At 34.3% G+C, this 12,764-nt stretch overlaps 1 protein-coding gene across 2 annotated transcripts in view; it reads right to left on the reverse strand.

The window, feature by feature from the left end:
* Positions 1-12,764, reverse strand: part of TDRD3 (tudor domain containing 3) — a 197,014-nt gene that overhangs the window by 14,026 nt on the left and 170,224 nt on the right. The window contains exon 13 of one of the 2 annotated variants that reach the window (XM_080660564.1): positions 8,206-8,291. The exons of the other annotated variant lie outside the window; for it this stretch is intronic. Within the exon in view, the coding sequence (XP_080516690.1) occupies positions 8,206-8,291 (86 nt within the window). The remainder of the gene's footprint in view (positions 1-8,205; positions 8,292-12,764) is intronic. 2 annotated transcript variants of the gene reach the window in all.

The following is a 12,764-nucleotide window of genomic DNA, read 5'->3' on the forward strand; positions in this document are numbered from 1 at the left end:
CACATCCAGGAGGCAACCAATTGATGTGTCTCTCTCACATCGATGTTTCTCTCTCCCCCTCCCTGCTGGTCTCTCTGAAAATCAATGGAAAAATATCCTCGGGTGAGGATTAACAAAACAACAACAACAAAAAAAGTCACTCAGTACACATATAATTTGTAATCTTGTTGTAATCTAAATATAAATTACTGCTGTATGCTTAAATTTATGATTTTTTCCCCTCATGTAGAAATTTCAAAATGTCCAAGATATAAGGAGTTAGCTCTTTAAAAAAATCATTCTCTTTCCCAGGTTAGGAGACCTTCTCAATACTTTTTGATGGTTAGATGGTTGAAGAAAGAAAAAGTATCACAAAGATTTTCTTGAAGCTTAATAAGGAAGACAAACTTATTTCCATCAACTTAGGTAAAGGACAATTAGATAATACATACCACTTGATTTAATTAAGACTATTAAACATAGTATACTTTGCTGTAATAATGCTATTTCTAGATTTACTGAAATTCAGGAACTATGTTTTAGTCACCTGTAATTCCACACCTGAAATATTGGAGATATCAATAGAGGCTGGGGGAACTGATAATACAGTCTTTGGAAAGTAATCTGCTCATCATTTTAGACAAAGGAAGAATATGATAAATGTTTGTTCCTATTAAATATGTATTATGTTCTTCTTATGGTTCAAGAATGAAGCTATTTCTCCTCCATTCAGCCATTGTGCGAACAATAACAGCAAGAACAAATAAGGAAGGTTTGAAGTTTCTGTACTACATAGCCAAAAGATTTCCTCCAGTTTTTCAAATACTTAATATGTACCTTTCTAAAAAGTATTATGGTAAAACAATCAATTTTTTTTTAAATTCTAAATTTATCCATAAGATTATTTAAAGTGTATTCCTATATGCAATTTAAAACTCTTCTTCCTCTAACCTCCTTCTCCCCAAAATGTAAGCTGCTCATTAAAATTAAAAAGTATGACAAATAGATACTTGGGCTAGAGGAAAGGGATAGTAAACAGTGACAATGTCTATATTGTACAGGAATCTGTAAAACTGAGGATTAGTAATTAAGGCTTAATGAGTAACCAATAAGACCAGAAAAGTTTATGGTACTTTCTACAGTCTATAAATTCCTCCAGAGTATAAATGTATGACACATACCAAATTCCAATTTCGTCACCTATGAATAAGAGCATGACAGTCTTTTAAAAGCAGAACTGCAATGAGGAGGCAAAGCCTGCCCAGCATTAAACACTGATTTATGCATGGCACGATTTAGAGGAGACTCTTGTCAGTGTCAGGTAGCAAATACACAGACAGCAGGATGGTTGAAGAGCTCTGTGTCAGAGTTGGGACAGAAGTCGCCGATTTATGAAGGCTGTCAAACCACATGAATTCAAAGTGTAAAGAAAATTGATTTTTCATAAAGAAAACGATGGAAATTTTTATAACTTCGCAGGCAATACTATTAGCTTAAAGGAACATGGTTCTTTCATTTAGAGAAAAACTAGCTTACTTATAAAAAGATTTGTGGATTTTTACATTAGAGCTACATTTTAAGAATCCTGATAAAGAAGTTAATTATACTAGTAACATTCAAATAGAAAATTTTCATGGGAAATGTAAAGGGAAAAGGAATTAAAATAAAGACAAAGACAGCACAAAGAAGCAGTTTGGGTTTCCTTCCATGAGGGATAATTTGGTACAGATACCCAAACCTCCTAATTCCGAAGTTTCAACTAGTAGTGACTGCTGTAATCCAGTCAACAAGCATGACTTTGAGAAAGTGAACATAGGGAAGCTGCTACTTCCACAGTCTTAAAGGAAAACTAAAGAAATGGAATTAAGAACCTGTGTGCCAGGCATTTCAACCATTTAATGACTGAACAAAGTGTTTATTGAGTAGCTACTATGTTCCTTGCAATAACCCTATGAGATTGCATATTTTTATTGCTGTTTTTTAAAGAAAACAAAACTGAGGTTAAAAAATATTATATATCTTGCCCAGGTTATATTGGACTCTAAAGTCCATGCTCTTCCCACACATCCCAATAAATGCAAAGGCTAAAGGAGAGATCAGACTAATAATGTTAAACTCTTAAAAGGATTATATAAAAATCAAGTGCTTTCCATCTCATTTACATATTAAATGGATCATAAAATTAATAACACAAAGTGGATATATCATTTAGATGCTATAGTTCTTACTGTAAAACACAAATTATCCACAATGCTATCCACCCTGAAATGGCTACACTATCAATAAGCAGCTATAAACTTTAAATGAATTAATGTTGAGAATATAGAATAATGTTGGGTACAAATTAAGTAATAAAATGAGGTATTATTACTACTTCACAAATGTAAAGTTCTATTTTTTTGTAATACCACATACAACATATACCAGTTTTTCTTTTATTGGTTTGAGTCTAGCAATTTGACTAGTGCAGTGGTCGGCAAATTGCGGCTCTGTTGACTAATGAGTTTGCCGACCACTGGAGTAGTGTATCATCCCAGTGAGTTATAGGGGTTGAGAACCTAGCACACAATGCTAAACGAGCTTTTATGTGGCACTTTGCAAAGTGATTTTACAATGATTAGTGTTAATAACCAATGTAACACAAAAGCGAAGCTGAGAATCTGATCCATTAGCAACATGTTCATTTTTCTTCCGTTGAAGAAAGAAACCCAGAGGCAATCTTCTTTACTGAGACAACTCCTGCCAGCTTACCAAATGCAGTAATCTCCTTTATAAAACTCATCTGAGTTAAAGTCCCTCCCCTTGGTATCTACAACATGGCGATTAATTCCTCTGAGAACATGATTACTGAGAAGGAAAGTATAATAAACTGGTAAAATTCACCAATACAAGTATTTTCCCACCAGATTTTTAACATTATTACATTCCAAGACTTAGATGAATACAAATAATTCCATTTTGTATAGTTAATTGGCAAGATCTTACATTTACCTAAGAAAGTATAATATATTTTAAATAAGGGATGTTTATTCATAATTTGATAAACCTCATAGTATTTGTTTCTCTGTTTAATGAATATTATCACATTCAGTGGCATAAACTTTGAGAGAGACTTTTCTTCTAAGCTGTCTTAATGAGAGTGTAAGTTGTTTAGGCTCCTTTTAGGACCTTTATCACTATTTTGGCTTAGTAGTAATTAGAAAGGGATCACATGCCTGTGATGGGCCATCCTCCTCAATGATAGAACAAGAATATTCCATGGTCGCTGATAAATTAACTCTATGATTGTAAAAGAATATATGTTCTTAACAGGATTACTTGGTTTCTTATTTAGATTTTGTTTTTTAATTCCATTGCTAAAGAGTGGTGGACAACTTTCTGTAACTGTCATTCAACAATTATGATGAGCATTCAGAATTGTTTTCCTCACTTAAAGCTGTGTCCATGTTAGGAAAACATCTCTCTCTGAATGGGTTAGTTAATAGATGTACAAGTAAATAGATAGGTTAAGTCTTATGAGATCAAACAGCAGTTTAGCATATTCATTCATTTATTATATCACTACCAGGCATGAAGATGAGCTCAAGAAGGCCTGAAACTTTGTTGATGTCACATTCCTATGATTATATTAATGTTAATAGCAAAAGCCTCAAACAGGGCCCTTTCCAATACTGAATTTGTGAGGTTTCAGAGCAATAATATAGTCATTGTGACTATGTGGACTTTCAAGCATCAGGTCCCTTATGAGAACCTCCACTTAAAACTGGCTGAGAGGTTAACTGCTAGCTTCTGAATAAAAACAGAAAGTTCTTTTCACCTGTACATCCACTTCAACTTTTCTTGCAGCTACTAAAAGACTAGAAACTGAGAATGAACTGCCACGGAATGCTTTGTGCATGATTTTTCTAAGGGTTGAAAACTTTGCTGTGAAAATAAATACATTCTTGGTCAGCTTCTTCTACCACTCTCTTGCACAGTTTCTAAATCTTTACATATCTCTTGAAAATTCCTCTCCTATTCTTGACCTTATTACTTTCAACAAACAACCTGCTTTATCTTCACAGAGAAGAGAGTTCATTAGTACAGAATTATTCAACTTCCTACCCTGAAACCCAACTACTTACCCTCACCCACACCTGTATTTACTTATTGCCTCTCCCCTCCCTAGTGTCCCTCAACACACCCAAAGTCACAGGTGATTATGAACCATTATCTATGGCCTGATTTTTTTTTTTAATTCTTACTCCTATTTTTACACCCTCTCCTCTCTTTGCTTCACTGTGCCTTTTATGTAAATGTGATTGGGTTTGTACCCTGAGCTCCTTTAGCCTTTATTTATATCTTCTATCATCTTTATCTTTACAACCAAGATCTTAAAAGTAGCCTACATTTCATTTTCTTATGTCCCACTTACTCAAGAAACTACAATGTCTCACACACCCACCATTCTACAGTTATCTGCCACCTGCTGATTGTCAAATCCAACAGGCACTGTTCAATCCTTATCTTCTTTAACCTTTCCAACATTTTATATTACAGATTCAGCACCCCTCCCCACTGCCCAACCCCTTGTCCTCCTAGGCAACACCACAATGGCCCCTCCCACCCATCAATCATGAAAGTCCCCATTAATCTAATCCCAGTCCTTGTCTTATCTCTTTTTACACACTTTCTCAAGGCAATGGCACCCATATGCATGAGCCTAGCTCTGATGACTCTTAACTCCTCATCTCTTGCTTTAATTATTGTAATATTGGTCTCCCTGCTCTCTGTTTCCACTGAAACCTGTTTTCTATACCACAGGCAATAATCTCTTAAAGCAAAGATCACATCGTAACACTCCCCTGCCTATAATCCTTCCTCGTCCCTATTCTGAGGGATAAAATTTAAACTATTTACCATAACCTGCCTGACTCTTCCTTCATCCTTTGACCCCACCTGCCTTTTCGTCCTCATGCACTGCCATTTGCTACACCTAAATTATTCTGCTGCCCAAATACCTTACCATGCCCTCCCAGACTTTTCCTGCCTTCTCTGTTCTCTCACTTTCCTCCCTTTTTCCCCCAAGCTATGTCTTAACTGCTCTTCAAGACTTTCAAGACTCACATTAAACCTCATTCATATTTAACAAATATTTATTGAAAGCACCTTGTTTCAGATACTGATCTGAAGGCTGAAGTATTAGCTGAGACAAAATCTCTGTTCTCATATTGATTTCCCTGAGGGGCTGGAGGCAGGAACAGGATATGCAGAAAATAAAGCAGGGCAAAGTGGAGAGAGAGTTTTTGTGATGGTGCATTGATGTATGATAATGGGATAGTAAGGGTCGCCCCTGCTCCTGCCCTGTCTGCTCCTGACTATAGGTACCCTCTGTCTGTGTTCTGTTCACAATGAACAGATGCTGGATGACTTTCGGGGCTCCTCTGCTAGAATGTAATTCCTTGAGGATAGAGACTCTCATCTGGGCATTCCTATCGTCTTACAGTGGTCGGCAAACTCATTAGTCAACAGAGCCAAATATCAACAGTACAACAATTGAAATTTCTTTTGAGAGCCACATTTTTTAAACTTAAACTTCTAACGCCACTTCTTCAAAATAGACTCGCCCAGGACGTGGTATTTTGTGGAAGAGCCACACTCAAGGGGCCAAAGAGCCGCATATGGCTCGCAAGCCGCAGTTTGCCGACCATGGGTCTAGCACATAAACATTCTAAGGAAGTGTGTTGTGCCAACATTGCTGGATGGAGAGATAAAGCCACATAATAAGTGCTCAAAATTTTTAGAAATAGATTAATATATATTTGAAATTATAAGTTAACAGGAAACTTCAAATATAAAAATTTAACTTTATACTTAGTCTAATACTACATCAAAAACTAAAACAAGGATAAAAAATCTAATAAGATATCATAATTGCATACTAACATTCTTAAATTATGAATGGTAGGTTAAGTACAGATTAAATAAACATTCCATATGAGCAATGTAATTTGCTTTGCATTTGAAAGCACTTTTAAGAGACTGAATTGTGAAGGTGTATGTGTTTTGGGGACAGTATCAATAAGAAATCTGCAAGGAAACTGGGAAGTAGATGGATAGAGTGAAAGTACATGGTAAGACTTTGTAGAGGTAGGTCTATTGGTTTAGTTATACAGGTATTTCATTTACTAATTAAAGACAGAAACAAGTTTAAGGATGGTGGCATTTTATCATGAAAAACCATAATCATGTTGCTGTTAACTTCACTGAAGGCAAAAAAGGCAAAATTAGAAATTGATAAGTGATGTTTTTGTTTATCTTATTTTTTAAACTCCCATGTTTACAAATTCTTTCCGCAAATTTTAGGGATTTTAAAAAAACTAAAGTTCTCTACTAATGATCAAATTTCTTCTTGCTAATTTATTTTGCTTGCTTTTTTTTTCTTTTTCAAATAAAATATATAATACAATTACAGAAAGTTTAGAAAATTGAAAAAACATATGTGTATATATACCATACATAGAGATTATACATAACTCTACTATTCCAAGACAACCACTACCCTGAGTATAATTTTGTTCAAATCTATAAACTGCTTTTATTCACTTATAAATATTTCCCATATTATAGCCTTCATAATGATTTTTATCACAGCTGTATAATATTTCACCCACAGATGGATGATAATTTATTTTACTATTCTCTTATTGGTGGGCATTTAGGTAGCTCCTAGCTTTTTATTATTACAATAATGCTGCAGTAATCATTTCTCAGCAATTCACTTATTTTCTTTGCTCTTTCCTTAGCAGAGATGAACAACTATGGGATTATTGGTTTAAAGGGTATGAACACTTAAGGCTTAGAAAAAAACTGGAAACATCATACCAATTTACACTGCCATTAGCAATGTGTAAGAGTACTCATACCACTGCATCTTGGCCAGCATAAGCATTATCATTTAATTTCCCTCCATTAATGCACAAACTTAACACTGCACTTAATTGTTTCAATTTGCATTTGATTACTACCAGAGTTCAATACTTCTGTCTAATTTTTAGTTAAGAAAGATGACACTGCTACTTCAGCAAGAAACCATACTGAGCATAAGTCAATGGTTCAAGGCTGTAAAAATAAAATAAAAAAGAAAAGCTTTAAGAAAGTTAATTCAATCATGACATGAGTAACAGCTATTGTGCTCCATGGTAATTAGGCATTAATGGCAAGCAGTTCATGTAAGTGGCTATTATTACTATTACTTAGACATAGCCAGATGAAGCATTCTTAGATTATGGGAGGGGGTTGGGGGAGGGAGGAGTTGGACCAAGTAAAGTTATAAACTCTTCTTATGCCCTCATAAAGGTCCCTTGATCTGACACCAGATGTGATCCAGAAGGCAAGTGTTCTTTTTTTCTTAGCTCCACACAGCCTCTATAAACTTAGCACCCAGTAAAGATAATAAACATTGTAAATTTTGTTTGGCTGAGGGTGGGCTAGAACTTACTTTACTGAGAATCAAAAACGAGGTCAAGTCAGATAGTACTCACAGAAATGGCCACCAAATCCTTAGTCTTTTCTCTCCATGACTATTCCTCCAGCTAAGAATCTAGGTTTTCAGTGAGACTGCTGAAAAACTTTTAACTCTGATCTATTGCCATCTCCTTTCCGAGAGAAGAAAGGACTTGAGGCACCATCATTTCTCCAGTCCACCTTACTAACTAATGGAGAAGTGATCTGGTAACAGGATTTAAGACACTTCCCTCTGCCCAAAATCCTTCTCCCCAACATTGTCTAAATTTCCATGAATCAGATATTCTTTGATATTTCTAGTTACGTAATTCTGAGATTAAGGAAGAAAGGTGAGGGTGTGAAGGGGTAACAGTAAAAAACAAAAAATAACAACAACAAAAAAACACACATACACACACATACTCCACAGTGATGATTAAATTACCAGCCTGGTTTTATAGTCTTGAAATACTTAACTCTAAAGCATGCAAAGAATAGAAATAAGAATTCCTATATGGAGAGGGCACAGGGGTAAGCAAAATGAGTTAAGTAATTTTGGGTTGCTTTAAATATGCATAGCTAAGGACACTAGACTACTGAAAATAGGGAAGAAAGAGGTCATAAAAATTTATGTTTTTATAGACCTTAGGAGTTTACAAAGCACATTTCTACCAATCATATTCCTTAATCCTCACAACAACCCTGTACTGAAACTGAGACCAGAGATATTAAGTAACTTACCCAAAGTCAAACAGGTAGTAAGTGGCAGAGCCAGGACTCGACCCGGTTCTTCTGATTCCTCCTGTGCATGTCCAGCTCCGCTGGAGCTGAAGCAGGGCAAAAAGGAGGGGGAAGTAATTGCCCAAGACCAGCCCTGCCCTCTCCCCTTCTTTCAAAGGCCAAGCAGATCCGACATTTAACTCTCTCAGTGACCCCTTTCATCAAATTCTTTCAGGATAAAGCACACAAAATCTGAAAATGTTTCTCAGCCTTGGGCCCAAGAATGGCAGTAAGTAGTAAACAATGCCAGAGTATTCTGGCTGTACTTTGCCATGTATGTGAAATTTACTGGAACCTCAAAGCATAATATTTCTCATTTCAGAAAGTTAAACTTGTTTTTATAATTGATATTACTTAGAGCAGTTTGTTTAAAAATATTTTTTTCAGAGTTTCAGGTAAAACTTTGAAATTATACCAATAAAAAAATTATCTTGAAAAATGTCTAAGAACCAAAATACTAAATCTAACCTTTAACCTATTCTGTGGCCTTTTTTTCTATCTGAATCATCTTCCCTCAGTGATTATTTTCATTAAAGCTATTATAATCATTAAAATGGACAGAAAAATCAGTCTTTTCATAGCCAATTTTAAGTATTTTCAACAAGGTAAAGGAAAATTTATGCATCTTCTTGAGATTTCTTTTTTGAGATGTAAATCTTATATTTATTTCTAAATTATATCTAAAATGCTTTTTTTGTTTGTTTTTTGTTGTTGTTAATCCTCACCTGAGGATACTTTTTCCATTGATTATTTTAGAAAGAATGGAAGGGAGGAAGGGAGAAGGAAGGAGAGAGAGAAAAACATCGATGTGAGAGAGTCACATCGATTGGCTGCCTCCTGCATGCACCCCTACCAAGGCCAGGGATCAGACCTGTAAACCAAATATGTGCCCTTCCCATGATGTTCTGAGACCTTTTGGTGAGCAGCCCAATGCTCAATCCACAGAGTCATACTAGCCAAGGCTAGAATGCTTTTAATGTAACCATCTATGATTAATTTTCTATAATAAAATTTAGAGTTTCCAGTCTCTAGTTTCTTGAACAGTTCCTTAATTTTTCTTAGGGAACTATATATTTTAATTTCTCATCTTAACTAAGTTTAATGAGAATTTTTTTCTTGTCTTTGCTTATTTCCTAAGAATATGAGGATACAATTTAAGTGGACTGAGCATTTGACCAGCAATTTTATCATTTCTAGATCTTTTTGTAATCAGTTCCAATACTCCTCAGTCTCTAATAGTCTTTCCACTTATGAGAACTACTATCAATAGGGCCAAGTGCTAAGTTAGCATTAACACTAATCAGGGCATATAAATGATCAAGCAGAATATCAACTTATTTCTACCAAAAGCTTTTAGAGGCTTTTAGAGTTCTGAACTTTAAAAGATGCTCTATTTAAACAGACTTCATTTAAGCATTCAGATAGTGGGACATGTCTAACTATAGCTAAAAGCCTATTGAAACCTTTACAATGAATAGAAGGTAAACTGACAAAAAATAAAATCAAATAAAAGAGAAAAAGGAAAAAGAGGAGCAACCTAGATAATAAGGAAGAAGAAAGGAAGAGAAGGGGGGAAAACAGAAGAAAGAGTTTACCTAGAACAGATAAAAATTTTTGAATAAGGACTAATACAAACTTTTGATATGTCTCCCTTTTCCCTTTAAGATTTTAATTCTATATTTTAAAAATCTAACTAAGTCTAACATTCTTTAGGTACTGATGTTCAAATTCAGAAATACCTAGTAATAAAATTTACATTATCTGATCACCTTAGGAAGAAACAATATATTAGTGTACTTTCCCCCACATTATTTAAGGCTTATTAAATCTTTGCAAGATAAAATGCTCTTTATATTCTTGTAAATAACTCATTGAATGGTACAAAAAATGGTTACCAACATTTAAAAAAATACAAGTCCATAAATGTTAGAATATGAACCATACAGAAAAGGAATTAAACTGACTTCTAATATTGTACTTTGTATAATAAGCTTGTTGTTAAGCGTAACCAAAATGGTTTACCCTAATTTCCTAATCACATGATCTGGGAAAAATGAGCATACTTTAGGCAAGACAAAAATGCCAATAAAAGGTTGTTAAAGTTAATACTAGTTTTGAAAAGTCAATGTTAGCTTTTCCCACTTACTTCCCTCACACTATCACATTCACTTAACATGCATAATAAAACTGTATCAAGAAGCTCACCAACAATAGTTCCCAGACTGGAACCACCACAGTCTCATGGAGGCCTTATTGATAAGGATTAGGTGGCTTCTAGAAGGAAGAAAATGTATCTTCTACTTCTCTTATATCCTTTTAATTCCTTGGGTATATAGGCCAATCTATTTTCGAAAGTAGCTTTGTTAGAAAAAGCTTTAAAAAATATTTGTTGAAAAACCATCATATTAAACTGCCATACTAGAGTTTGCTGTCTGAAGAACTCTTCAGTACTAATGGTGACCACCAGGACTACATCTATCATTCATTAATTACTGACCTTCTTCCACTGTTTCTGCTACCAAACCAGTTCATGTGCTCACGTAAAATTCTGATTCTCTCAAGCACTAAAAGAGATGGTACTTATAGTATTTATCTACTGCTTATTTAGAGAGCTTCTTTGTACTTACACTGGCTATTATCCAGCCATAAATTCTGCCCTTGTTTATATAAGTGTTTGGAGACGACATGCTTCTTAAAATAAGAATGTTTTCCCCCTCCAAAATTCTCAAGTAAACTCCAGAATTGGATCCAAGGTTATCAATTCATTTGACTTAACAACTGTTAAGTCACATAACAACTTTTATTTTGCCAGGAAAACAAGAACAGGAGATCCAGAGAAGGTAAGTATAGGAATGTGTTTTCTAGGAGATCTTTAACAAATTAAGATAAGGCTCAGAATACACTAGTCTATTAATAAAAGAACTAATGATGAAATAAAATACTACTTTTGGTGTTCTCGGAGTTTTTTTCCTCATTTAAAAATGCCCACATACCCAGAAGAATTAACTTGCTTTGATACTTTCTTTTGATTTAGTAGTCAATGCTAGCTTAACAGAAAAAGGGATTTCAGATTTTGTCTTAGACTAGATTATTGGAGCATAACAACTACAAAACCACAAATGATGAAAATGTCTTATTGCTGGACCATATAAATACCCTGTGCGTTATGAAGTGAGAATTTCAGAAGAGGGCAGCAATATTATAAAAGCTATGATGGGAGTCTTCATAAAGGCCTATTTCTAAAAGTTAATACATACAAAGTTTCCAGAATTAGAGTTAAGTTAAAATGAAAAGACTAGTGAGTTGTATATAATGACATGTAAGATAAAATCTTAATTTTATGTTTCTGTAATAAAACACTATTACTAGTAGCAAAAGTTCTCAGAAGGGACATTAAATTTCAGGAATATATTTTGTCCTCTATTCACAGAAAGGTAAAGACTCTTGGGACATGTTTGATGAGAAATTAACTTTATATACTAGTATTTAGTCTCTATTTATAACATAAAAGACAGTATTATGTTATTAATAAGAAATTTGGAACATCTAAAACTATATATTTTACAGATAAATCTTCACCCTATTTTAAAGATGGGACATTTGAAAACAAGAAAGAAGATAGATAAGACTTTCTGAAGTACCTCTTGTAGATTTTCTATAACAGGTTCTATATAGAAAAAAAAAAGAGTTCCATGAACAAATAAGTCTGTGAAGCAATATACACTATATATCTCTCTCAGAGATATAAAATACATATTAATCTATTTCTGGAATCAAAAGCATACTTAACTTTTTTAACCAAGCATTTTTCAAAATGCTCTCAGAAGACTTTACAAAGCCCTGAGCTAGATAGACAAGGCATGGAAAAATATGTCCAAAAAAGTAATGATTTTTGTATTCTTATGATGATCAAAGCTGCTTAACTGTAACCTCTTCGTTATGTTAACTCTTGATAAACTATATGTGTGTTGTTGCTTTTTAAGGCAAATAAAATGTACTCACTGTTGCAGCACTTCCTTCCCTTCTGAATGGAGCTCTCAGCCAATGACAGGCCACTAAGGGAGTTTTTCAAGCCAAGGTGTAAAACTCTTCCCAGTAATTTCCAAGTTTAATGGAATTGTAAGTTCTGTAACATCAGAATGTTTCTCACAAGGAGACAGGCCAACTCCACTCCTTTCCTAGAGGTGTGATAGTGAAGCCTACTGCACATTATTCTAGAATAAATAGCATAGGTCCAATAAAGTTCAGGAAATTAGGATCAGTAGGAAGGGTAGTCCATATACATCAAGAGATGCCACCCACTAGAGGTAAAAAGAAAATGAAGCAAAAAAAAAAAAAAACACAAACAGAACATAATGATGTTCAGGAAATAGAATAAAAACAGAGAGAGATAACTAATAAATAAGATGACAGAAAGTATGACTACAGAAAAGTAGTACTAAGTATAGACACACAGATGACCATGTTAAGATTAAAAAGGAGAATGGACAACTATGGTATGCAATCAAAAGAATTGTTTT

Source organism: Plecotus auritus (genome assembly GCF_963455305.1).
Source record: "Plecotus auritus genome assembly, chromosome: 3".
NCBI classification, from domain to species: Eukaryota; Metazoa; Chordata; class Mammalia; order Chiroptera; family Vespertilionidae; genus Plecotus; species Plecotus auritus.